The following is a 25,186-nucleotide window of genomic DNA, read 5'->3' on the forward strand; positions in this document are numbered from 1 at the left end:
TTGTGAATTTATTATCTAATTTGAGTGCACGGTGCATGGTACGTCGCTAGAAATGTTTGTTGTTGGTGTTATAGAAATTCAAAATTGTTATGATAAATAGACGGACAAAGTAAATGGTGTGTACCTTTATGTGCTCTGTAGCAACTGTATTTATTTTTTAATTATATAATGGATGTCAAAAACGTAAAGTAGAATGTGCTGAAGTGCACCGTTGTTTTAAATACAAACCACTTCCAGAAAAGGCTTAATTTAAAATATCCGGGGAGAATCATTTTCCTTTCTGCGTCACGAGATAAGTTGGTTAAATTTTTTCAATTTTGTTAATGTCGAAATCCAATTTGTCCCTAAAATACACTAGACCTATTCAATTTGAATTGTTTCTGAGCTGATTCCCCAAAGTTGGCAAGGGTACAACTAAGTTAAACTATTCACTCTAATCTGTATAAAATTAAAACAGTTGGCATTTGTAATTTTGCCCCCCACTTGCTAGGACTTACAAACCAGTTAACAGTGGGTTTTTTCATTGAAAAAACGTTCTAAAGAAATAAACATTTGATAATATATTCATACCATCTTATCTTAAAACGACGCAGCCACAAAGAAAGGTTAAGGTTATTCCCGCCCGCAGTCAACGAGTTAAAAGTATCAGTTAGTTTATCTGTTTGTCACGCGCACTTTTCTCCAAAGTGGCTGCATCCATTCAAACGGAATTTGGTGAGCATATAGGCACTATAGAGTTCCACATATACCGTGAGGGCCACAAGATTATGTGAAACTTAAAGACCATACATGCAATATTTTTTTTTCTTCAAAGGTACCCGGGTGAAGTATCCAATGAAAGAAGAAGTATCCAACTTTCAGAGCAACGTAAATAGCAAAATAGCATAGTATAATAGTAATAGTACGTACCAACTTCAAATGTGTTAGGGCTCATCTTCAAAAATTGCCTAACCCAAAAATCTGAAAAAGTGCAGAGCAATGCACCTAAGTTTCAAGTTGACCACTCTATTAGTATTTGTTTGAGATACGAAGAAGGCATCTGAAAAGTGAGAAAATACTTTTATTTGGCCCAACGCCTATTCACATCAAAGAAAACTCGGATTCAATACTGAAAGGCTCTTCTTCATCATATTCAACAGCCAATCAGGGCGGGGGAGTTCTGACGTGTTCACGAGAAGACAGAGTTGCAGTGTGTTGGTCATACATTAAGAAAGTGCACCAACTTCTTTCCTGGCTGCGGAATAACTAAACTATCGTAAAATGGGCGATGCTTGGGTAGCGTCAGAAGCTCATGACATGGAGCAGTGGTTGTGCAAGCTTTTCGTGAAGTCCTGGAAGGAACGGGATCTGAGCGTACTGTCAACAATAGCGCGTGGGTATAGTTGACACAGTTTACTCAATTCAAGGATAAATGGCAAACACATACACAAACATATAGGGGTAAACCTAAAGATTGATTTTTCAGTTAATGATCCCAATGTTACAATACATTTACTTCTTCATATGGGGCGGTTTCCGAGAATAAAGAAGTGAAGATGAAGTGGGCTGTTGTACAACAATTGAAAAATTGCTATAAACTATCTCGAGAATTTGGTTTTGTTTCATAGAGTACTAATCATGACATTTCTTATCCAATTGATTATAGTCCTTTTGTGCAAACCCTCTTTGGGAAACCTTTCAATATTCATGCCTAGTTGTTGATGGTATCAATATACCTAGCATAAGGGGGACCGCATGGTCAAAGCCTGCATTGACAATCACAAGTATCTCCAATGCAGTGAAACCCAGGACAATAACATCACGAGCCTATTGAAAAGTGGAAAAACTAATGGAACTTCTTGCGCTATATTTAACGATTAAATTACTGACTGTTTTTACTTTTCCGCTAGTGTTATTTATAACATATGCATATAGCGATATTTCGGGAAGCACTTGTTCCCTTCATCAAAAATTAAAAATGCGCCCATCGTAAGAGGAGTGGCGATTTTGACAATCAAAGGTCAAGCGATCGGGATTACATTTTATAATTCAGACAATGAGTTTTGAATGCAAGAAAATAGTTTGAAACCAAAATAACCAGAATTTTGTAGAAAGTACAGATTGGTCAAGGACATTTAAAGCTTTATAAATTTTTGAACATGACTTCAACCATTCCACACCTTTGCGACCAAGTCCCCGGATTCCAAAAAGCTAATGACAGTCAGGCTTGTTCGTTTAAACAAAAACAGGAGGGGGCGTACAATAGAGAAGAATATTTTGATATTTTGGAGAAACTCGTGAAATGCGAAAATGGCATCATTAGGTGATGTATTCTAGGGGCATTGTTCCAAATTGCTTAAAGGAGCTTGTTCAGGGAAAGGGAATTTGGCAGAGTAAAAATTGAATTTGGACATATTGTGATGTGAATGATGAGCCATGATTTCAAGGCAAACTGAGTCTCTTGTTTGTAGGCAGTAATTTATGAAGAGTTAAATGCAAAAAAATTACATATTTAGGATTAATGGGTTGGCTGGGGAACTTACCTATTCTACCGGCGGAATGTTGAAGTGACTTCAGAAAATGATGATACAATATTTTATTAGGTACTACCGTGAAATATTTTTGAAAAATCGATTTTTTTATATTTTTCGATTCAATATATATTTAGAAATGACGTCCTAAATTTTTATATGGAAATTAAAAAAAATACGAAATGTTCAGCGATTTCAGTACACGTATCTTCGGCTTCGTGCATGCGCCAGCAGCCAGTACCCCGAAAAAAAACGAGAGAACTGTAACATAGAGTGGTATAAATACTTGCAGGCGAAGAAAGAGATACACAAGTCAGCTCTTAAGCCCGCAGGTCGGTCTGTCAGTTACGCTTGAAGAACCCGCAATACACCCGACCACCAGTTGAACTGAATGCACCATCCAGGCACCGGCAAGCCACAACATCATTAGTTCAACTTTGAACGTGGAAGGCGTCGAGATGCGAATTTGAGATAATTTTGTGCGTGAGCATTTGTGAAACATATTCATCAGCGATAAAAATGTCCTTAATAATCCTTCTCGCTCATAGCTTAAACAAACATGAAATCCTTACTCACATCCTGAACAAACGTTTCAGGTCATACATTCGATCACCGGCCGCAGAACAGTTAAAACGGACACAGCAAATGCATTTCATCCACTTACGGTTGCCGGTCAAATGCGGACTACTCAGGCCGAACTCCACGTGGATGGTGGGCATTAGCCTGTAGGAACAGGTGTATGTTAAACTTTTTTTTTGAAAGACTATTTACGTTTTTCGGAAAAGCATGCCCAAAGATCAAAATGACAGCTAGCGTTAGAGCAAAGTGCTTTGGACGATCATTCCCAAGCAAACGTCTAAGAGAAGTCGTCGAATTGGATATCCATATAAAAATGAAAATGTTGTTTGAGATGAGCTTGTCCTGAGCCCACCATCTACTTCAAAGCGGGCTGCACATATTTGTTGCCGCTTTCGGTCACGCTGCTCCGCAGGGTAGAGGCCCTGAGGCAGCGTCTGATGAGATGGCCTCTGCCCTGCGATCGAAACCGCATAGCCAATATTATAAATGGATATGCATATTTAACTCGTTGAGTTCAATGAAAGATTCTATTATAAAATTTTAAACATAATTGGCTGTCTAATTGGCATTAAATTCTACGAATATGCGGTACAAAAGATGAGAGAAGGTTGCAATTGTCGATAAAGCTACAACAGCTGCGTCAAAGAAGTCTGTCAAAAAAGTAACTCAGCAAAAAGGGAAGCAGGAGTATATTGACTACGGAACACTTTTATATGGTCCAAGGATAGCAGATTCATCAATTGTAAATGTTTTTACTTATTTTTTAACAACATATAGTTACTAAGCTACTAAAGTAGCTTTGTACTGATGAAGGGGGTAAGTTGCTCCCGAAATATATTTTTACATTGAGAACCAAAAATTGTAGTTTGGAGGAAGATACCTTTGCCTATCAATTTTATGAATGTCGTTATTGAGTTGATAATAAAAAGATGAGATCTGGGAAAAATAGGATGTATTGTAGAATCGAGGTCGACTGAGGTCCGAAAATCCAAGATTCAGTATTCGCTCGAATGAACTAAACGGTTGTTTGCATTCTCCATCCGAACGCCGAGCAGCCGAGACCAGAAAGCTGTTCGAAACTTTTTTCCGCGACTCTACTAACCATTGCGAACCATGAGAGCGCCGAGGGGTAATAAAAATCAATGCAAGGAACAAGAACGGGAATGGCAGGAAATCCTGTGCCGCGAAAAAACTGAAACTATATGTATTATAATCTGACTCTAGCCTCCTTAAAAAAATATAAAAATTCATCAATCATGCAAGGATATCTACTCAAACGTTGTTGAAGGTTAAAAAATTTATTCTACTATCAACACTTAACCCGAAACCGGACATAATCCTTACACCCGAAGATTAGAGGAAAGAAGATCGTTGGTTTCTCTAACCATGCAAGCGAATTGTCCGAATCTATGTTTCCAAACCGTCCGTTTGAGAAGAACTTTGATGTATGTTTGATTAGTCTGAATATATTTCAGTAATTTTCTTCGGAAGCGTACTCGTAGCCTTCGGTTGAATTATGGATAAAACAGCGCGAATGTTAGAGAAAAATGGTCCTACGACACGTGATATCGCCAAAAAGTCATCCTCCCACTCTCTGTAGGGGTGTTCCTCAAATGCCTGCAAAACATCTACAGGGGAGGCCTTAGGGGCCTTTACATGGGCGAGTTCATTTAATGGGTGCCCGCTAGATGATGCGATGGCGTAGTTTGTTTGAGCAATTTATAAGTAGGGAGACAGTCTGTGATGGTAACAACCTTACCCGTCCTGAAAGCCACCTTCATAGCCTGAAGCACTGGAAAAAGTTCAACCGCCAAAACCAAACTGACATCCAAGGAAAAATGTGAAACTTCTCTCCAGACCAAACCACCGCACAGGTAGACCCACTACGCATGAACGCAGTATCATATTAAATAAATAATGAAATAAAATTTAATTACATCTGCATTGTCACGTAATTTATTGGAATATTATCAAAAAAAAGATATTTTTTTTTAATGAGGAAAAATGGTGTAAAAAATGCCGATTTTTTAACATTTTTTTTCAAGCATACGCCATTTTTTATATCTTATAAATTATTATTTTATTCACAGTGTCATTTAATATACCTTCCTTTTTAATATACACTTTGTTTTCTTTTCCGATTTTCCATTTCTGAAGGCTAAAATGATGTTTGGCAAAAGGTTTGATTGTCGTTTATAATAAAATAGCTGAGAAAAAAAGTTGGAATTTTGTATAGTTTTACTATTTTTCATGGCACTAGTATATTAAAGGAACATCGGGAAGCACATCAATGAACTCTTCGAGAAGATAGACTGGATCGGCAGAAGGAAAAGAAACAAATGATATTATGAGCGCGAGCATTAATTAATGAATTTGTTATTTAGTGGCAATTAACAGCCGTCCTACTGTAAGATCACCTAAAATATCATGATCGGGATGAAGGACCATGTTATCATTGAGAAAGAAGCCAAGAGAAAATAGAATTATAAAAAATCATCAAAACAATAAAAATATGTTCATTATAATCAACTTAAGAAGATGAGCATGATAACATTGACGTCAAGGGTAAAATCAAGGGAAATTTTTAGACTGCTACAACCCCAGTAGAATACACTTGCATTGAATACGTTGTGATTCGTTGCCACGTAAGCACAAAAATAAAACACCAAACAAACTCAAAATTCATAAAAAAAACTAACAAAAAACGTCATCAACCTCCACAATAAAAACTACTTTAGAACGAAAGTAATAAAAAGCATGTATGTAAGTTCAAATAGAACTATTAATTAAACAATATTCACTATAAAACTTTTTCACTTCCGTTGCTTTACAGACGACATTCGCAACTACCTTACAGATTAACGATAATGCATACTTGTCCGTAAAATGAGAAAATAACTCGTGGCAATTACCATAGAAAATAAATATGTTTCTAGTAATTTTATTTTTCACGATTTTGTTTTATATACATACATATATTGGTATATTTAACTATAGGTATTATACATTGCCAAGATTGACTGCAAATAACAATTAGCCCTTGTTATTATTCTATATTTAGAGTAATAAACTGTAAAATTGTACTTGCGCTTACTTATCACCAATAAAGTAATTTTTCGTCTACAAAATTGAGAAAAACCTACAGGAAACAAGAAATTTTATGGGAACTGATAAGTTCAGGCATGTTTTCCCCGAAAACATTCCTACGAAGCTGTTGACAAAAAAGTACTCAACAAGAAGTTTCAGTCAACATATTAGCTAATTTATTATTTCATTCATTAAACACAGAGAATCTAATATTAAAATAATAGCCCCAATTAGAAACAAAGTGGAAAATGTTTGTACATCGGAAACAATTTCAATTTTGTGATGAGTACAGCTGGATAATCTTCCTTATCAAAGCGGTAATTTATTTTAGGTTATTGTTTATAATACCAGCACCTCACTGGATTTAATAACTTTACCATACATATGTTGTCATGACCGTGACCCTGAGCAATTACATATATATATAGGGATCACACTTCCATAGTTAAACCCATGAAAAAAAAGGAAGATATATAGATATTTTATTCTGTCATATCTGATTAAAAATGTGGAACATTAACATAAGGTAGTATATAACATAATATTTATTGCATTTTTCTTACATTAACATGCATTAATTCTGTTCTTTAATAAAGGTAGGTAGTCGCGAGAAACAAATAATTGCAGTTGTTGAATTTTATCATTAAAGAGATGATTCTTAGGGTTTTGTATGTATAAAACATATTCTCATTAAAGTCGGTTTACCGTGTATCTGTCTGTCAAATATCTGTCAGCAATTTATTCGGAAACAAATTGACTTCGCTATGGATGTTGGTACTATCAATCCCATCATCTTATATGCAGCGAAAGGCATCATTTTATGTTAACCTTAAGAAGGGCTGGACGATTCCGTAGCCTACACAATGACGAAATCTATGAGCGATACCATGACCGTCCGGTTGTGGATAAAATCCGGCTCAATAGGTTACGGTGGGCGGGTCACTTAATCCGTATGGATGAAGATGATCCCACCCGGAAAGTCTATAAGGGCAATATCTATGGTAGGAAAAGAAGACGAGGCAGACCCTGCCTAAGATGGAGCGATGGCGTGGGCCAGGACGCCAGACAGCTTTTAGGGATATCGAATTGGTGGACCTCGGCGCAAAACCGGGATGTCTGGAGTTCCTTATTAAGGCAGGCCTAGACCGGATACCGGTTGTTGCGCCGTTGATGATGATTAAGAAGGGCTCGCCATGTATGTAAAGAGCCAGTATAGAATGTTTGGTGGTAAACTACCGTTGTTAATAATGGTATAATAAGTTAAAACTGCCCATTTCTCACAAATTAATCTTATATAATGTCATTATCATATTAGAATGAATAGGCTCATATACTAAATGCATACCCATTACAATGGAACCGTCGTGAATGGAAAAAATTCTGACATTAAAACCCACAAAACCTTTCGTACAGAAAGCGCCGAGCTTCCTGTTTCCGACTAGTTTTCCTTTCAAATTCATTCAATTCATTTTTCATCGAGTCTGTACGAGCGCTCAATGGATTACTTTTCATTCTTTTTGAAGTTGTGGAAAGAAGAATTAACCCTGGAGTAACCACTAGCTGTATGTTCAGTGCAAAAAACAGATAAATCTGTCTGGAGACCACAAGAACTTTAAGAGCAAAGAACAAACCCGAACTGAACGTCTGAAACGAAGGAAGCTTTCAGTACTACCGGGTTAATCGCAAACTAGATTTACGAGATCTTGATAGTGATACCCATTTGGCAAATATCGAGCAAGCGTAGCGTAAACTCGTGCCAACATTCCTCAGCACGTAACGCATACGCAGTACCATATATGTTATTTGTGTAAAGTTTTATTCCATCGTAAATAAAATATAAAGTGAAAATTCGAATGCTTATTCAATATCAATAGTAGGCTGAGATGTCTTCGATCTGAATGATGATCAATCATTTTCTAGAATACATTAGCCTATTTTCAATTTTTTTGTCATTTACAGGTAATACAATACACATATCTGTACATACGCATAATTAAACACTAAATTTTCATTGTTTCAACGATTGGAATTTCAATCTTTGTATGTCAGTTTCATTGATGAATTTAGGATAGTATCTGCCTTAGAATAGCCGAAGCCGGCACGATCCTCCAAATAAAAGCCAGTCAGCCAGTAAACATCCCGACAAATCCTGAAACCCTGACGTTGATAACCTTACTGATAGTAGATGAAATAGAATTGAATTTTCTTCCATAAAATAAAGCAATATCGGGTAATCTCCAATTTGGAGACTGCACAGGCTAAGAACTTGTTTACAGAAATCAGATAGGCATAGAACTTGAAGCTGAATCTTGAATGGATTGGATTTACAACGATAACCATCGGAAAATGGAATAGATTTGCATATAACCTGAAACGCACGCTCCCCTTTCAAAACCAGTACTCACAGATTACCTTTCGAACAAGTGGAAGGATACAAGAATGATGCCCTAACGATCCCGTAGGCGAAATTATTGAACAGCAAATGATTTGGACTTATGGAGTCGCATGCAACAAAAATGTCGTTATCTCGTCGACGCTCTGACAATCTGACACTCTTCAGATGAGAGGATATATAATCAAATAGACCGCTCTCAACTGAAATCCCACATATCTCGCGGAGTGAATTGCGACACCGTAACGACCGTAGACGGATAAGATACCGATGTACAATGGAAAATTATGGGAATACCTGCCTCAGACCCATCCACACTCTTAGATTTGGTTTCGAAAAACTCGAGGATAAAGAAACTAGCTCCAAATATATAGAACAGATAAATGATAATATCACCGAATTCAAAGTTGCGAAACCTATATGGTTCTATGCACCCCTAAATAGGGCATAATGCATCAACCACTCTATATACAAGAGTGACAAGTAATGAAGAACGAACTTCTTTGCTTCGTAGGGGTTATGATGAGGTGTGAAAAATTATAGAGTTCAGGCCACCGGCTTTCACAAGGAAAATAGTGAGTTAATACCAATGATGATTTTAGTGGGGATCAAATTTTCTCGATATAACAAATACAGTTGGAAATAAGTTCTGGGGTGAAGCTGGACGCTTCATGTTTTGGCAGGCACGATATAGTGATTTTTCGGTTGTGTAGTTTCTTAGAACGGGTCCGTTAAAAAATGATCACTTTCGACCCCACACACCCCATCTTTTCAATAAATGTTAAAACTAAGACCGGCTTCAGAAAGTAATAATACTTTCATTTGATATCTAACATGACTATATTTGCATGTATGGGGACCCACCCTTAAATTCGATGTAAAAAAATGCGTGAGCATACACAGTTCCCACCTTTCCACCAAATTTGATGCCAATCGCTATAGCCGTCTCTGAGAAAAATACGTGTGACTAACAGACAAACAGACAGTAAACCGATTTTAATAAGGTTTCGTTTTACACAAAAGCTTGACAAAGGGGCCAATTAGACAAAACGCCACAATGAACGATTAGAACAACAGTAAATGGATGACTTCAGGTGGGACAATTATAATTACAAAGGACAATAATGAAATGGACCAAGTCACGAATCGTACTGACTAACAAACCAAGAACCAGACTTTGAAAATGAATCTGGCCGGAAAGCAGGCAATCAGAGCCGAAAAGCAGCGAATCTCTGGAAAGCCTCCAAACACGAATTATAACACTGCTTGGTACTCGAAAGTGGAAGACGTAGTCATTGCATCGAAGAAGTTGAAGTAGAGACGTCCGTAGGCCAAAGATCGACGTTGGGCTTTTGCGCCATAGAAGAAAAAGAAGCCACACCACTTTGTATATATATGTTTGCATTTGAATTTATATATACTACCGAACTGTAATCCTTTATTTACTTTACGGTTTTATTTCACACAATGAGAAAACGCAGGTTAACTGGCTAACCTCACGGAATGTGTGCACGCTCTTCGACAATGATAGAAAGGGTTTCACAATGTCCGCTTTCTAAAGCTTGAGTACTCCATTCCCTCTTACGGCAATTTGTTTTTTGTACTCTGAAAAGCCAAGTGGCAGCAAATGCGAATCGGTTGTTGGCCTGTTCCTGACGGCCACTGCAAGACGCGCTCTCTTCACCGGGAAGCCGATTTCTGACAGACCTTAGATTCTGATCCAGGCTAAGGAGCATCACATTTGTACATTGCTATGTACCAACGGAGGCTTTCAATATATTGGAAACAAATACATTCTACAAGCAGTTACACGCAGCTCGGGGAAGGCTTCCTAAAGGTGATACTGAAATATTTCGAAAGATGTAGTCTGACAACACCTCACTCGAAAATGGATGGGGACTAACCACTTTGCCATCAGCAGTAGATTTAGGAATTGTCTCCTGGATTACGCAGCTTTGGAACGCTATAACTCCCCAAGTCCACTATCGACAGATTGTATGGCCCAGTTGTCGCTCGACGGTAGGAAAGTATTGGACCACCACCAAAAAGCTCTTTTCTCGGGTGCTGCGCAGGTCGTCGGCCACATCACGAACGAGCATTATAACATCTGGCTCTTTGCGGAGTCATGAACGGTAGGGGCTGAAGACTTGCTCGAACTCCAAAACGGGGGAAAATCCCGGAAAGTTTCGTAGAAAAAAGAATTTGTTGTTATTTCGTTGGTCAGCAAAGTGGCAGATGCCGCATAAAACAATGATTTCAGAAGTGTATACCTCATCACGAAAGAACTTGCACGTAATCGCCAATCTTTCGATGGCCTGTGATGGACGTTAACGGTCGACTTCTTATCCACGAGTGATAGAACGATTACTTCATCACTTCTCCTAACTGTATCACAGCCGGGATATGGACTCTAAGCAGAAAAGAAATCATCTCAGGCACCAACGCATACAAAAGGAGTAAAGCCGCTGAGTTTGAAGCTCTCCCCGCAGAATTATTTATCGCTGCACCTGCAGCTTCTGCAGAACTGCTACTTCCACTTGGACAGAAATCCTAGAAATCCGAGACCTTTCCTAGAGGGTGGAGTGGAGAGTAGATTCCAAAGAAGAGCACCCGTTCTGAATGTGACAATTTGGAGTTGCAAAGATAAGAGATAAAATAATCCTGGAACGTACCAAAGAACGTCTCGAGCGTTTAGTCGACAAAAGCAAGCTGGTTTCTGCTCCCGATCCTACTGCATTGACAACATTTATACCATACGGGTCATTTAGGAACGGTGCGCTGAGTTCATATTTTCGCTTCACCTGCTCTTCACTGATATTCAGAAAGCGTAAACAACGGTATTCCAAAGAAACTAATAGCGGTTATTAGAGCGACATACGGTGGCACAAAATGTCACGTTCTGCGCCAAGATAAAATCTCAGGGGATTTTTAGGTCGCAAGCGGAGTCCGTCAGGATTGCATCTTGTTATCAATGTTATTTCTTCTTGTTGTCGGTGACATTCTGTATCCAGCCTTATCCAGAAGATGGGGAGAGGTTCAATGGACGATGGGATATTTCCTCAAACACCTTAACTACACTCATGACATTTGTTTGCTTTTGAAAAAGAGGCGAGAAGCGAGTCGAGTTGAACTGAAAATAAACACCAATAAAACTAAAGTTCCCAGTCTGACGGCTCATCACAGTCTCGCTATCTGCATTAATTGAGAGAGAGAGCATGGAAGGCGTCGACCAATTTGTATATCTACGAAGCGTAGTTTCTAACAACAGCGGCAGAGATCTTGACGTCGCTCGACACATTAGCAGCGCTAAATTCGCTTTCGCTGCCTTGCCTAAAATCTAGAAATGCAGTTATCTGAGCACCAACATCAAGTTGATACGAGTACTGTTCCGTGTAAGTGTTTTCTCTGTGCTGCTATATGCGAGCATCGTATCATCGGGGTACCCTGGCCTGATACTATTTGGAAAAAAAAGTGGGTCGACATACAGGAAAGTCATCCGTGGGCGATATGAACGGAAGATGGAAGTGGTAGAGGGTTGCTGGCTACGCCCTACAACGGAACTTTCCCAAGATGACCGACGGGTGTGTCGCCCCAAGGGCACTTGACGCAAAACATGTTTTTCCCGAAATTGCTTGTTGAAAATCGGATGCCACCAAAATTTACAAAAAAGAATTTAACCATCCACCAAAATATTTTTTACTAACCAGATTTTGCGAACCTTAATGGAGCGAAAAATGCTTCAAAATGAATTTACCGCAAATTTAGTTGAGGCAAACACGCGCAACCCTCTCAACAATAGATTCTAGGGAGTGAGCAGCAAATAAGTAAATGCATCCAAGATCAACCTTCCGGATGCATCCGTGTCCTGTAGGGATAAGACCAAGGAACATACAAATGAAATCTATCTAGGCGACATCAACACAACGACGCACCAATACCACTTACCTACCTCGTCCCTGCCTGAAAGATGCTTCTCCAATGTATAGTCTTCTTGATAGGATGTAATAGCATTTGTAACAAATGAATCGCGGAAAAGGACAGGCGAGGGATATGCACATAAAAATAGTGGCATAATTGCTAACCGGCAGCGTGAAGTAATATAGAACGACCGTTCCACTTTCAGATTTTTGTGGGCAGGAATGATTACAGCCAATACTGCCAAATGCCCAGTTTGCTATTGGCCATTAGACAAATCCTACATAGTGCTGCATTGTCTGCACCAAAACAAGGTGGTAGGAAAAAAAATCCATGAATAGGGTGAAAATGATGTTCTAAAAACAATATAATTTTGCTCCTATTAAAGATTTTGTGTGTTATGATGTCACAAAGAAAGCTGACGTACCCATTTTTTCCTTCTTATTATTCAGGCCGGTTCAAAGGAATGACTAGGTAGATCAAGATAGCTGAAACACATTTCAGCAAATCATCAACAATGGCGCGTGAGCCCCATTCCTTATTGAGCGTTAACCGGCGACCATATATGATCTATAATTAGCTAAAATGCTTCAACGACGCATGAAAGCTCTATAAATTAAATTGAATAAGTCCTTTAAATCTAATCATTGGAGAGTTTCTAGATGAAACCCGTCATGCATGATAGGAAGACTAGAGCTAATCATAAATAAACTTAATACATTTTGAGTGAAAGTCGACTTAGCTAGTTATCCCTTGTGACCATAGAATTTATATTGAATGAGTTAAAAATAGAACACACAATTTTGATAAAACTAATAACGATCATACCAATTATATATCAATTTCAAACCGATTTGCTTGGAAAGTATAATTCATTTATACATAAAAGCTTTTATCAATACATGTGCCCATTCATACTTGAGCAATATGCCTTGTATTATGCGTTGTTAATGAAGGAGGATTACATGGACTTTAAAATTATATGAATGACAGACGTCTAGATTGAGCCAGAGAAAGTGAATACTTAATATGAGGAAGCTTACATTATTTATAATGAATATTTACTGCAATTAAGTACTCGTTTGTGTTTATTAATAATAAGCTGTAATATTTCTATGTGGGAAAATAATGGATTAGAATGTCGGCAATATAATGGCTATTGCCATTGTAGGAATTATTAAAACATAACACATAAAAATTGGGGATTAGTTTAATTTGACAAGGATTTTTTAAATTGAAGAGTAATGACACTTGAAGTAATCACAGTAAGTATAATTTTAAACACGCGTTTTGGGCATATAAAAGCCTTAGATGCAAAGTTAGCCTTAGATCTTGGGGAGGTAATGCAAGAGAAAAAAGATACATATTTTTCGAATTCGCCATTGTCGCTGTCACTTACTATTATTTTGTTCAACATTGGTCGATGAGAAATCCAAAAGTATCTAAAAAAACCTAGAACTTATCCCACCAGAAAAGCCTGGCAAAATTGTTTTTATTTGAATTATTAGAATTCGAATTATTAGAATCGAATCGATGTCTGTCGGTCTGTCTGTCTGCTCGTTTGCCATACACGTGGTCTGTAAACCCGTTTAAATACTGAAAGTGATGCCATTTTGTGTTGAGTTTAAAGGGGGACTCGCTATATATGTGAAAGAAGGGTGTATCATTTTTCTCATAGAATATGGTCATGTCGAGTATCAAATTATTTCTGATATTGAGAGAAATACAGGGAGCGAGGGCTAAAAATGTATTCCCCAAAAGTGTAACAGGGCGCCTTCTCAGAACCTATTCACTCGAAAAATCTGAAAAAAAATCAGCAGATTACTCAAATTAGAAATTTGTCCAAAAACTCCTTCTCCTCGAAATACAAAATTGGTATCGTTATAAGTAATACTGTAACATACAATTTTGGAAAGTTTGAAAAAAATACAACTATTATTAACAAAGTTATAGAAGATCAAAGTTTTGTATTTTACGTGAATTTATCGCAATCGCGTATGTATTATCGTGTATGGTGCCATGATCATACAAAGTGAACTCATATGAATTGCGTAGGTGGATATATCATGGAATATTCTGAATTTTTGACTATGTACGAATGGAGGAACGTGCATAGAAAATTTCTCACACAAGATGAACACAAAGCCTATATACCCAAGTCCAACTTCCGGTATTCTGACTGGTTTTATTTTTGAAATAAACTAAAATACCTTTTTAAACTTATGCTTGATGTTAAGGTGTTAAAAAAAAATCTTTAAAATAAACGCTATTCAGTTTGAGATATTTTAAACATTGGGACATTTAATGCTAATCTCATACCTTTTTTAACTAACAAAATCAATGCTACTTTTTTGTCTTAAGTTTTGAATATATGTATTTGTTAATTTGTGTAATAATTTAGCATTACTCCTCATTAAAAATTTATTCATTTTCATAAACAACAATAAAGATGTACATACTCTATTCTTATTACATACTTGCAATTTTAATCTATTCGTAATTAAGAATGATGCAAGATCAAACAATTGATTTACTACACATATTGTGTTCAATTAAAATTGTTTTAGCGGTTACCGACTTTAAGGTGATACCGCTATCAATATGGCTATATATCATATTGAATGTTTCGCTATAGACACGTTCAAATTAATTTTGAAATTTCTTGCACCAATTGAACTTTATTTTTCAATCCTAAAACATAGCCGTTAAGAAAAATTTTGTTTGATTAAAATTAATTTGAGTTTCTCGATTTCTGCAATAACAGCGACTATTTACCACCAATATTGTGGGCAGAACCCGGGAGCTGTAGGTATAATATGGGTTGTAGTTTTCCAATATTAGATACAAAACATTAGAACATAACTTTGATTTTGAATTCTCTAAGTCTGATTTACACGACAAAAATGCTTAGCTAACACGTCAAATATAATTGTATAATCGTTTTCTCACGTAGAGTAATTTGACACAGCCCATTTTTGGTCTTAGCCCTCAGGATGTCGTTACTTCAACCATCTTGATCCATCGATCACATCCTCCAATTTTGAAATCCGAGCAATGATGCCCTGTCTTCGCCAAAAGAATTTGCCCAGCGCTTTCGGAGTTTTCTTACCGGTCTTCGTCCTTCCGCCCTCCCTTCGAACATCCTTTTTAATATCCGAATGCCAGTCCATTACAACTGCCGACGTTTTATTAATTTGGAGACTTCAATGTCGCCAAATATTTCATACTACTTATGGTTTTATCTAATTCGCCACTGATTTTTCTCCTGAGGATTCTTCTCTCGATTGTATAGACCAGTTTTTCGGAAGATTGTGTTAGGGTCCATGTTTTACATTCGTATCATAGCACAGATCTTATTATCGTTTTGCATACTCGAAGCGTTGCTTTCCTGTGTATGCAGCTCGCTTTTAAAATCGGCAGGACCCAGTAGAAGGCTGCTTCCGAGTTGGTCGCCGTTTTACTTCACCAAGTTCATTTTCATTTTTCGTCAGTTATACACCTCGCCAATCGTTATATTTTGTGTATCGAGCGTTATTTTTCTCGTTGACGTTATAATTTTGATTTCAGTAATTCGGAGCCCAACTTCGTTTGATTTTAATCGAGGTTTATAAAAATCTCCTTTGCTGCAGAGATGGGTAGGTGATGTATGTAATATTACAAAAGAGATATCACTTTAAAATGTAATATCACATTACGATCACCGAGCGCAATCAAAATATCACCAAATATTACAGCATCACCTTGCAGTACCTCATCAGCTGGCAATTGCCTAGCATCAACGCGCTACCTAACATTGCCGCATCACCTCACACTAGCGAATTACCTGGCATTACCGCATCACCTAACATCATCCCATTACATAAGTGATGATGATATTGTAATACTTCTCGGAGAAGTAATATTTTGGAGTGTAATTTCAAATTACAAAGTGTTCTTCGTAATACATGTGGCGGCGGTAGTTGTCGCCTGTCGAGTTAATGTCGACGCCGGGCAGATACGGACGCCAAACTGATGCTGACGTCCAGCTGATGTTGACACCAAGCATCGCTTGTGAATCTATTTTTGTTATGGTCGCTTGTTCTCTTGGCTGTTTTGGGCTGCCTTGGGTTGGTTTTGTGCTGGTTTTGCTCTGGCTTTCAACCAGAAAAATTATTTCAGGTGCGAGTTAATATCTAGATGCAAATTCTTTGCTTTAAGTGAAATTAATCCGTAATGCTTTCTTTCGGCTGGTGACTGATGAATTTATGTTGCTGCTGCTAGACCAAATATAGGATCAAGCAAGCCCGCCGCTTGCTTATTTACCATTACCACTATTGCTCTAGTATGGACTCACCTACATCTCTCAGTTGTCTACTGGGTTATTTTGGAAAAGACTATATTTTAGAAAGTAACGATAGAAGTCAGCGGGGAAAATTATGTATCTGCATCGAAAATCATAATATATTGCCGAATTTTAAAGAAAAACATAGAAGAATTTATCGTTGAAATAACATGCAATAAAACTATAAACGACCTAAGCCTCAACTTAGGAGCAAATTTATTGTGTGTTCTCCTGGTTGAAGCAACAATTTTAGACCTAAGGTTCAAACAGAGGGATTTAGTAACCCGAACACTTCGAAAGAGTTTGTTTGGCTTTAAGGGAAAAAAATGGCAAAATAATAGTTACCCCACAAGTAAGTCCCACCGAGCCGGAACCATCAACACCCACGTCCACTCCATCACAATCGGAATCCATCTGGTCAAAATTTGATGCCGATGTAGCGCATTTGGTACCCGAAAATCCAGTAGCCGTGGGTATAATGGAAATGGATAAATATTTGCAGGAGCCCATTTCGAAAGGGGATGAAGATCCTCTGATTTGGTGGCATGACAGAAAAGCAGTATATTCTCATTTATATGGTCAAGCGGCTTAGTATAATACCATCATCAGTGCCCTGTGAGAGATTTTTTCTAAAGCGGGAATCATATTAACTGAGAGGAACAGGCAAATAACTTCTCTCTTAAGGGCCTTGCCCATATTTCTGAAATACCTAGTTAGAGTATTATAAGCGAACGGTGGAGAATCGATAAGACGGGGTCGAACCTGAATACTCAAATAGACAAATTTTTCGGAGATAAAGTATTGTCCTGGCCTCATGTTTGACGATAGTTAAATCAGGTTGTACTGATGGTATTAATATATTTATACATATATGCGGTATGCCAAGCTAATCCCGACTTGGGTAGCAAGCGCGGAGCCGCTTACGAGCATACCATAGGTTGTGAATAACGACGTGACACACCACGTCATTCAAAAATGTCGTGACCAATTACTGGAAATAATAGCCGCAGGCAAGCAGAACATCGCTATTTGTGTTAGTTTCTTTTTACCTATTCTTCCTTTTTAAAAGAGTAAATCTTCTTTAAAAAAATTCTATAATCCAGGATGGACAAATCAACGTGCTTATTGGATGAGTTGCAACGTTACACTGTATATCAACGGCTTCCCTCCAAATGCTTTCCCTGGTTGTGGAGGTAACCATCGTGCACTGCAGCATTGGGGTTCTGTTGCAGGGTTGACTCGTTTGAAGAAATTGAGGAGACCAATTTGAATTCATTTAATGGGATTCCACAGATACGAATACAATACCCAACAGAGTTTAGAGTCGGTCAACAACATCCGAGTGGCCCTTCGCCCTCGGACATTTTGACGGTTATGCGTCAACCGTCAGAGACAGAAGACCGAGGCGTCATATCACCTGGACGAACCAACTCAATGAATTTATCGTCCGTCCAAAAGAGAACAGAGTCGGCCTCATGAGACGTTTTTAACTAAGTCATGGTTAAGAACAATTACAGTTGTCAGTTAATACCAAGTGCCCTTCCAAATAGACGACTAAGAAGTTTCACGTGAGCTTGGTGTGAAATTTTTAATTCACCGAAGTGATCAAAGGCACGACTTACCTCTATGAACCCGGTAATCAGAAGAAGTTTAGCGACTAAGGATGCTGATCCAATTCACAATGAAGTTTTAACAATATCCTTCGCAATCCCTGAATATTCTGACCTTGACTAGCTGCGACAAAATTTCATAGCTTGGTCTACATTCCGATCCCTGTGGTTGTTCATCTCTATAATCAACATCTTCAAGCGAACAATAAAGGTATGCACAGAAGGATTCTTCCATTCTGCTTATTTTAACTCAATAATTGAGTCAAAAAGTTGGGAAAGGAGATTGGCCGCGTCTTGCAAGGTCACCTTGGAAGTTTATCATCTAGAGTGATGTGATGCATGTGTGGCGGACATCGTTGAAACCTACCATCTCTCCAATGATATACTGATCAACGAAATCCTTGAGGTGCTAAATCAGGAACTAAACGAAACATTTCGGCAGGATTCATCAATCATAAATCAATCTTTGACTTCACATTCCTGGTTTCCACAAATGTTGCGCTGGAACAAAACCAACCCGAATATCATTCTTCTCCTGAAAATAGTGATGGAGGATTGGAACACGAAGGTATCAGAAAACTCACAAACATCGGAAGGAATACCAATTAGATATGAAATCTATCAAGGCCTTGATCCATTTATCCCATCTTTTGAAGTCCAGCAGGAGACTGACATTTTTAAGGAAAACCCATTCGCGGAAGTCAATCAAATATTTCTTCTTGTTAGGTATAGACATGAAAGTCTCCAAGAAATGGTGGACTAACGGTACATTATTTTACGACTTAGAACCCCACAATTCTCAAAAAAATATTTTCAGCTCTGGCCAAGCTCTGGCCAATAAAGCGGATTTGCGCTCAATATAATTCGTAGTCATGTTGTGTTCTGCGAATTATATAAAGGAGCACTTAACATCTGCGCGCCGCTTCAGTCACGCTGCTCCCAGGGCAGAGGTAGGCAGCGTCTGACGATTTGCCTCTGCCCTGGTAAGAAACCGTAAAGCGGTCATCGTCTGATATTTTTTTTTTGTGAAAAGAAGACTCTTCAGTACATAACATCTACGTGCCTGGCTTTCCATCAAAACCTTACGTCGAAATATGATTTAGTGGCAAACTATCACTATGTACTTTGCAGAGAATCTTGATGAATGTTGATCATGGTAGAACGGATTTAATTCTGCTTCTCAGCGAAGATTGAGCGCGCTTCATTTTCGATTTAGTCGTACGTTTGGACCGGAATACTATAAAAACAGCAAGAAATGTCTGAACTGCGCCCCCTTGGCAGAATACGAAGCAGACATTGAAGCTGCAAAAGATTCATATGTGCCGGTAAAAGCGTGATTCAGTGGGCTCTCCTCTTGATTTGCATTGTTTTCGATTAAGCATCTACGTGGCTGTGCAGCTAAGAACCACCGTGTCGCTGCTTGAAATGTTTGCGACAATCAAGGATAGAGTAATACATTCACAGATAAATACACTTTGCGTTGAAACGCATCATCGCCTTTGGATGTTGCCTTCATCCCATCCTTAGGCTGGTCGCTCATGCACTACCCCAAGATAGCTAATGTGAGGATCGCCCCCGTAAACCATGCCATTGAACAGTGAAGGAAGAATGCAAGCTTCTCAGGTAGACCTGGAGGCAGCTGAAACCCCATTCAGTAAACCATCAACGACGGTGCCTAGGTCAAATCAACTACTATTTCAATGCAAGGGAAGTAAAAAGAAGATAATCTCCACTTTCAAACTGTACTCAAGCTGAGAAATATATTCCTGATTTGAAGGAAGCCTATGACATCATCGAAATGGCCCATTGAAAGGAAATTTTCCAACACCAAAGAGGGAATCTGTACCTCAAAAGGAAGCATACTATGTAATAGTCGGACAAAACTGAGGATATTTTCCAAAGGGATTAGTAGCTACATCGTCCAGGTTTTCCCTACTGATATTGTTGTTAGTAATCAGAAAATATATTAATTCGTCTAGGATATTCTGCGGTCTTTTCCGCAAACTCATACTTCTTCAAAATAAATTGGATAAAATGTCTTTTATAAAATAAAAACAAGCAAGATAAGGTAAAAACTTGATAGGCTTTTAAAAATAAAGAAAAAGTTCAAATGCTTGCAGATTACTTTGGCGTTGGTTTCTCTTTTAGAAATGGCAATGATTCAGCGTAATGAACGTAGAACTATGGACAAAAGGATGTAAGCTGATAACCAGCGAAAACTGGTGAAGTTTGGTAAATAAAATGTATCATTGGAAACAAGGTAATCAATTTGCTTTTTCCTTCCATTTCCTTTCCATGCTCTTTCAAGCTATTTTACAAATTATAATTTTTAGATCAAACACAATTCAATTGAAAAACGCTGGAATTCGTTTTCAGAAATAAACGTTAAACCAAATTAGGTCCAAGCAATTGAAAAGCAAAAATAGGAAACTAACAGGAAAGAGTAGACGCTAAGTATGGAATTTTTTTTATTTTCTCACTCTAGGTTTTGGCTTTAACGGAGCCCTAGAAACACTGACCAGCAAGCTAGCAACAATGCTCCCGGCGTCTGTATAGTCCGTTTGTGTGTCAACCTGTTCACTTTAATATGAAACTGACATTTTATAATGGGCTCCGGTAAATTTACATGAAAAGCACAAATTACGCTTTTGCTAACGATAGTAGTATTTACACCAAACTTTACGGAATTGCGATATGTTATGATATGTATTGCTGTGTAACTTTTGCAGTGATTTAGCGTTTTGCAGCAAAATTCTAAAGCGGTGGTATTATCTTTGTTGGAGTAGATATGGTGATGAAATGTATTGAATGCTGTAGAAGAGCATCACCATATTGTTTTCTTTTTGTTCAGATTATTCTGCAGAGTTGGTTTGGACAGACCAAACGACTTTAATAGCAGAAAATAATTTTTACGCCAACGAACTTATGGTGACTCTTTAAACTAAATATAGTGATTATCATGATATGCATTCAATAATTTCCACATATCTTCCAAAGATGAACTTTTGGACATAGGTGCAATTGTTTCCAAATAAAATGCCTGTAATGGATAGAATGACAGACCGATATAGAAAGCTATTATTCTTCACCAAACTTTAAAAAAAATAACTTGGATGAAACAGTATTTCGTTAAAAAGAAAAATAATTTAATGAAATTCAAATACTGTTTCCATAAAGATGTTAGCGGACTAGATAGTACCGAAGCGGCCCATATTGCTTTCACCACTTTCAAAAACTGAGTTCTTCTTCAAATAGAAAGTACTGGATGCCTTATTATCAACTTAGACAAGAGAATATCGTCGAAAACGAGGAAACCAACTAATAGAGAGTGGCCAAATTAAGAACAAACTACGAGGGGTTTGGAGATAGGATGCAATTGAGCACTATATGGAATACTATTATAGAGGGAATTTGGAAACATGCCATGAACTTGAACTTGAATCAAATCATCATCCATTGTCAACGATGGGGGCAGATTAATATTGCATCTTACAATATTTTGCGAAATTTGATCAGTCAGGATTGCCTGCACCTAAATGCAGTTTCGTCGAAGGACTTGTTGAGAAGTAATTCCTTGCTTTTGCTTTGGATTTATTCATTTTAATTTAAAATGCAAATTAGTTCTAAATGAGACTAATATACCATTTATACTTTCAACAATGGGTTAAATATTGAACTAACATATCAGTGAAAGGACAAATTCTTCCCCCTTCATTGATAAATATTATGGTTGGAAGGGATGTATAATTCATTGAAGTCGACGAATTGCAGCTAATCATAAAACTAGCGTAACGACTATCTATTATTCTATAAGGGGTACATTATAGTGTCTTGAATGATGATCAGCACAACAAAATATTCTCGAAGCAAAAGGCCACATTCAGATAATCCACCAAAAAGACAAGAAATTAACTAGTAATCCATGTGCATCTGTGAGAAGGGAAGACTGAAATAGCGCAGACCTGATTCATGGTTTCTGATTCTTTGCATTCTCTCCACATCAATTGTCCTCATACCCGTCGGATACATCAATTTTTTTTTATCAATTTCATTATTAAAGAACAAAATAATGAAAATTGTACAATTTAAAAAAATAGGAAACCGGATATTGGCTTTCAATTCCTTGCAGTATTTTTCAATTAAATTTCCAAATTAACTTACGCGTACTTAGTTTTGTCGCCTTATCCTTATGAAGCAGTGAAATATGAATGTAAGCTCTAAATTCGAGATATTTTTCCACACAAATTTTAAATCTATTTCACAAATTTGGTTTCTGGTTTCTAAAAAATAACACTATTTAACTGCGAGAACTGAAATTTAATTTTGATAACGTTTATTGGTAGAAAACTATAATGCTAAATTTCGAGACCTAGGGCCTGAATAAAAATTGGTATAAAAGATTAAACAGAAAAGGATTTGCAACATTGCAAATTTAAAAATGAACAAAACACAAATCCACATAAAATATCACACCACAATATTAAAATATCAAAAAGACACACCTGCAGTAAGGATATATGGCACAGAATGAAGAACTCTGCTGTTTTTAAATTGATTAGAACCAAATACCGCGAATGCACTAATATTTAAGAATTCTTCAATAAAAGATTTAACATCAAAAGAGCAACATAACCAATTCCAGCCGCAAACTCAAGTCTAATAACTTTATCGCCGGTGAATCCGAGCAAAACTGATTTTTTCCCGTATCAACATACCACTTTTATCGTCTATTTCATTGTCTTCAAAGGTGCTACAGTACCCAGAGTTGCACTAAAGAGCATTACTCGTAATTATACTGGAAATGATGCGTTAAACGAATGCTGATAAGAAATTCGTTCCTCTCCTAAGGCAGATTTAAGAAACATTGCTCGCTCAAATATCTCAGGCGAATATATAGCATTTCTCTCAACTAAGTTAAGATAAAAATGCGAAAAGAGCCTCATATATGTTTGCAGATAACATCAGTTAAGATAGTCAATCAGCTTTCAGTAAGCTTTCTGGAGAGGGCTTTACAACTGCACGGTGTTATTTACTCAATAACTACTGCATTGATTTTATCAGTTAGAAGTATATCAGGTATAATCATCTTGCCACCTGTTTGCAATTGGTAATTCGTTTGTATGCATTTGATAATAGGAATGTTCACATAAATACTCAAATATGATAGAAGCATATCTACCACTCATTCACTAACCTTAGTTACAACTGAACACTTAATCCAGGTATTATAACTAAATACCACTGTAAATACTTAAGTTATCGTCGATATTGAAACAAATTTTAGATATCTGTGTCAAAATAGTCAATTGCAAGATACCGACATTTGTGCTAACAACAAATAATTCGTAACGTAAATGTAGTTGAGAAATTTTTGGTCATACATTGTCCATTGCTGTTATAATGAATAAAGATACTATTTTTGCTATTATTATTATAGTAAAGATACTCGGGAAATATTTGGATTTCAAGGTAATAGCTCATCACATATTCGAATTTAGAAGAATATACGACAATTCCAATTAAAACTTTCTCCACAGAATCCGACTGATCATAATCTGCTACCGCTATTTTGTTCAAAATTTATAAATATTGGTAACTTAGCACCAACATTAAGATGAAAACATTCCGCACCAGTTTTTTCTGCACTGATATCTGCGATCAGCACACGGAAAGTAATAACCACTGTTTCTGAAAAGCTCCAAGTTTCCATCTACAGCATGGTTCGCTGACCTAAAATAATAGCAGACAGCAAAGAAGTTGTCGGCGCATGGGCCAGAAACCGGTGGACGTGTTGGCTAAAAGGCGAAAGTGGCAGTGGATCCAACCAATACAAGATTTTGAGCGTTATTACGGTGAGCAATACCACGATTTATTCAACTACAAAATATATAAAATTTATTCAGTATATTGTAATGACCCAGTAAGATGGGTGTACGCCTTACCCTATTTGGGGCCTAATAAGAAGTCAGAGAAGCAAAAGTAACAAAAAGACTGCACCCGCAAATAAAACAAATCACCTTTAAATAAAGTTCGGCGTTTCAGGTATTCTTATGTAAAAATATTTGAGTGCACGACTGTTCCATATGTACATAACTCGTAATGAATGCATATGCCTATGTCAGACTGTTCAATTTATTGACAAAGGCAACTTTGACCCACTATTACTTTGTCAGTAATGACCGACTATAACTTTGGCAGTAATGATAGGATTTTCACCAAACTTTCCAGTGGCATGCGTGCATATTGCAGCCTATATTACTGTAATTTTTTGATTCTAGAATGAACTTAGAGGGGTTTCATATAAATTCCAGAAAATAAAGTAGTATAATATTATTACCTCTATTTGAAAAGATATCGGCATTGAGAAACTTGAACTTTTCCAGATAGAAAACAGAAAAGAGAACATTAGGGCAAAACGGCTTTAACTTGATGTTGATGGCTTTGCACAAAACCATAAATCGAGTGATATCAACTTGGATGTCACCATCGGTAAAAACAACAAATACAAATTGTCGATGTTTCGGACATTTTCCCCATTACTGAAAATGGGAAGAATGTTGAGAACTGGTGTCGTCAATATTCACTCTCAATCTCCAGTTTTCCAAATCTACGATTATTTAGCCGAGGTTCATGATCCGATGAGAGTGCAACCAGATATTATTAGCGTAGGTAATCTGTTTGAGGGGAAGATGATATGATCTATTTAGCACATCAATGTCCTTCAACCAAGGCAGCATAGAGAACGCTACTGATAATGAAGGAAATGTTTCGG

The 25,186-nt window shown here is 37.3% G+C and overlaps 1 protein-coding gene across 7 annotated transcripts in view; it reads right to left on the reverse strand.

Moving 5' to 3' along the window:
* LOC119650792 (sodium-independent sulfate anion transporter-like) overlaps positions 1–23,113 on the reverse strand; it is a 51,663-nt gene extending 28,550 nt beyond the window's left edge. The window contains exons 1-2 of one of the 7 annotated variants that reach the window (XM_038053923.1): positions 5,891–5,919; positions 5,195–5,247 (exon numbers count right to left, since the gene is read on the reverse strand). Coding sequence is in view for 2 of the 7 variants with exons in the window: in XM_038053915.1 (XP_037909843.1) it covers positions 5,195–5,341 (147 nt within the window). In the remaining 5 variants the exon portion in view is untranslated. Of the gene's footprint in view, positions 1–5,194; positions 5,346–5,707; positions 5,920–22,575; positions 22,617–22,916 lie in introns of those variants that run through there. The other 6 variants (XM_038053918.1, XM_038053922.1, XM_038053921.1 and 3 more) reach the window with 6 other exon arrangements.
* Positions 23,114–25,186: the final 2,073 nt, after the last annotated feature.

This window comes from Hermetia illucens, chromosome 3 (genome assembly GCF_905115235.1).
Source record: "Hermetia illucens chromosome 3, iHerIll2.2.curated.20191125, whole genome shotgun sequence".
In the NCBI taxonomy this organism is placed as follows: domain Eukaryota; kingdom Metazoa; phylum Arthropoda; class Insecta; order Diptera; family Stratiomyidae; genus Hermetia; species Hermetia illucens.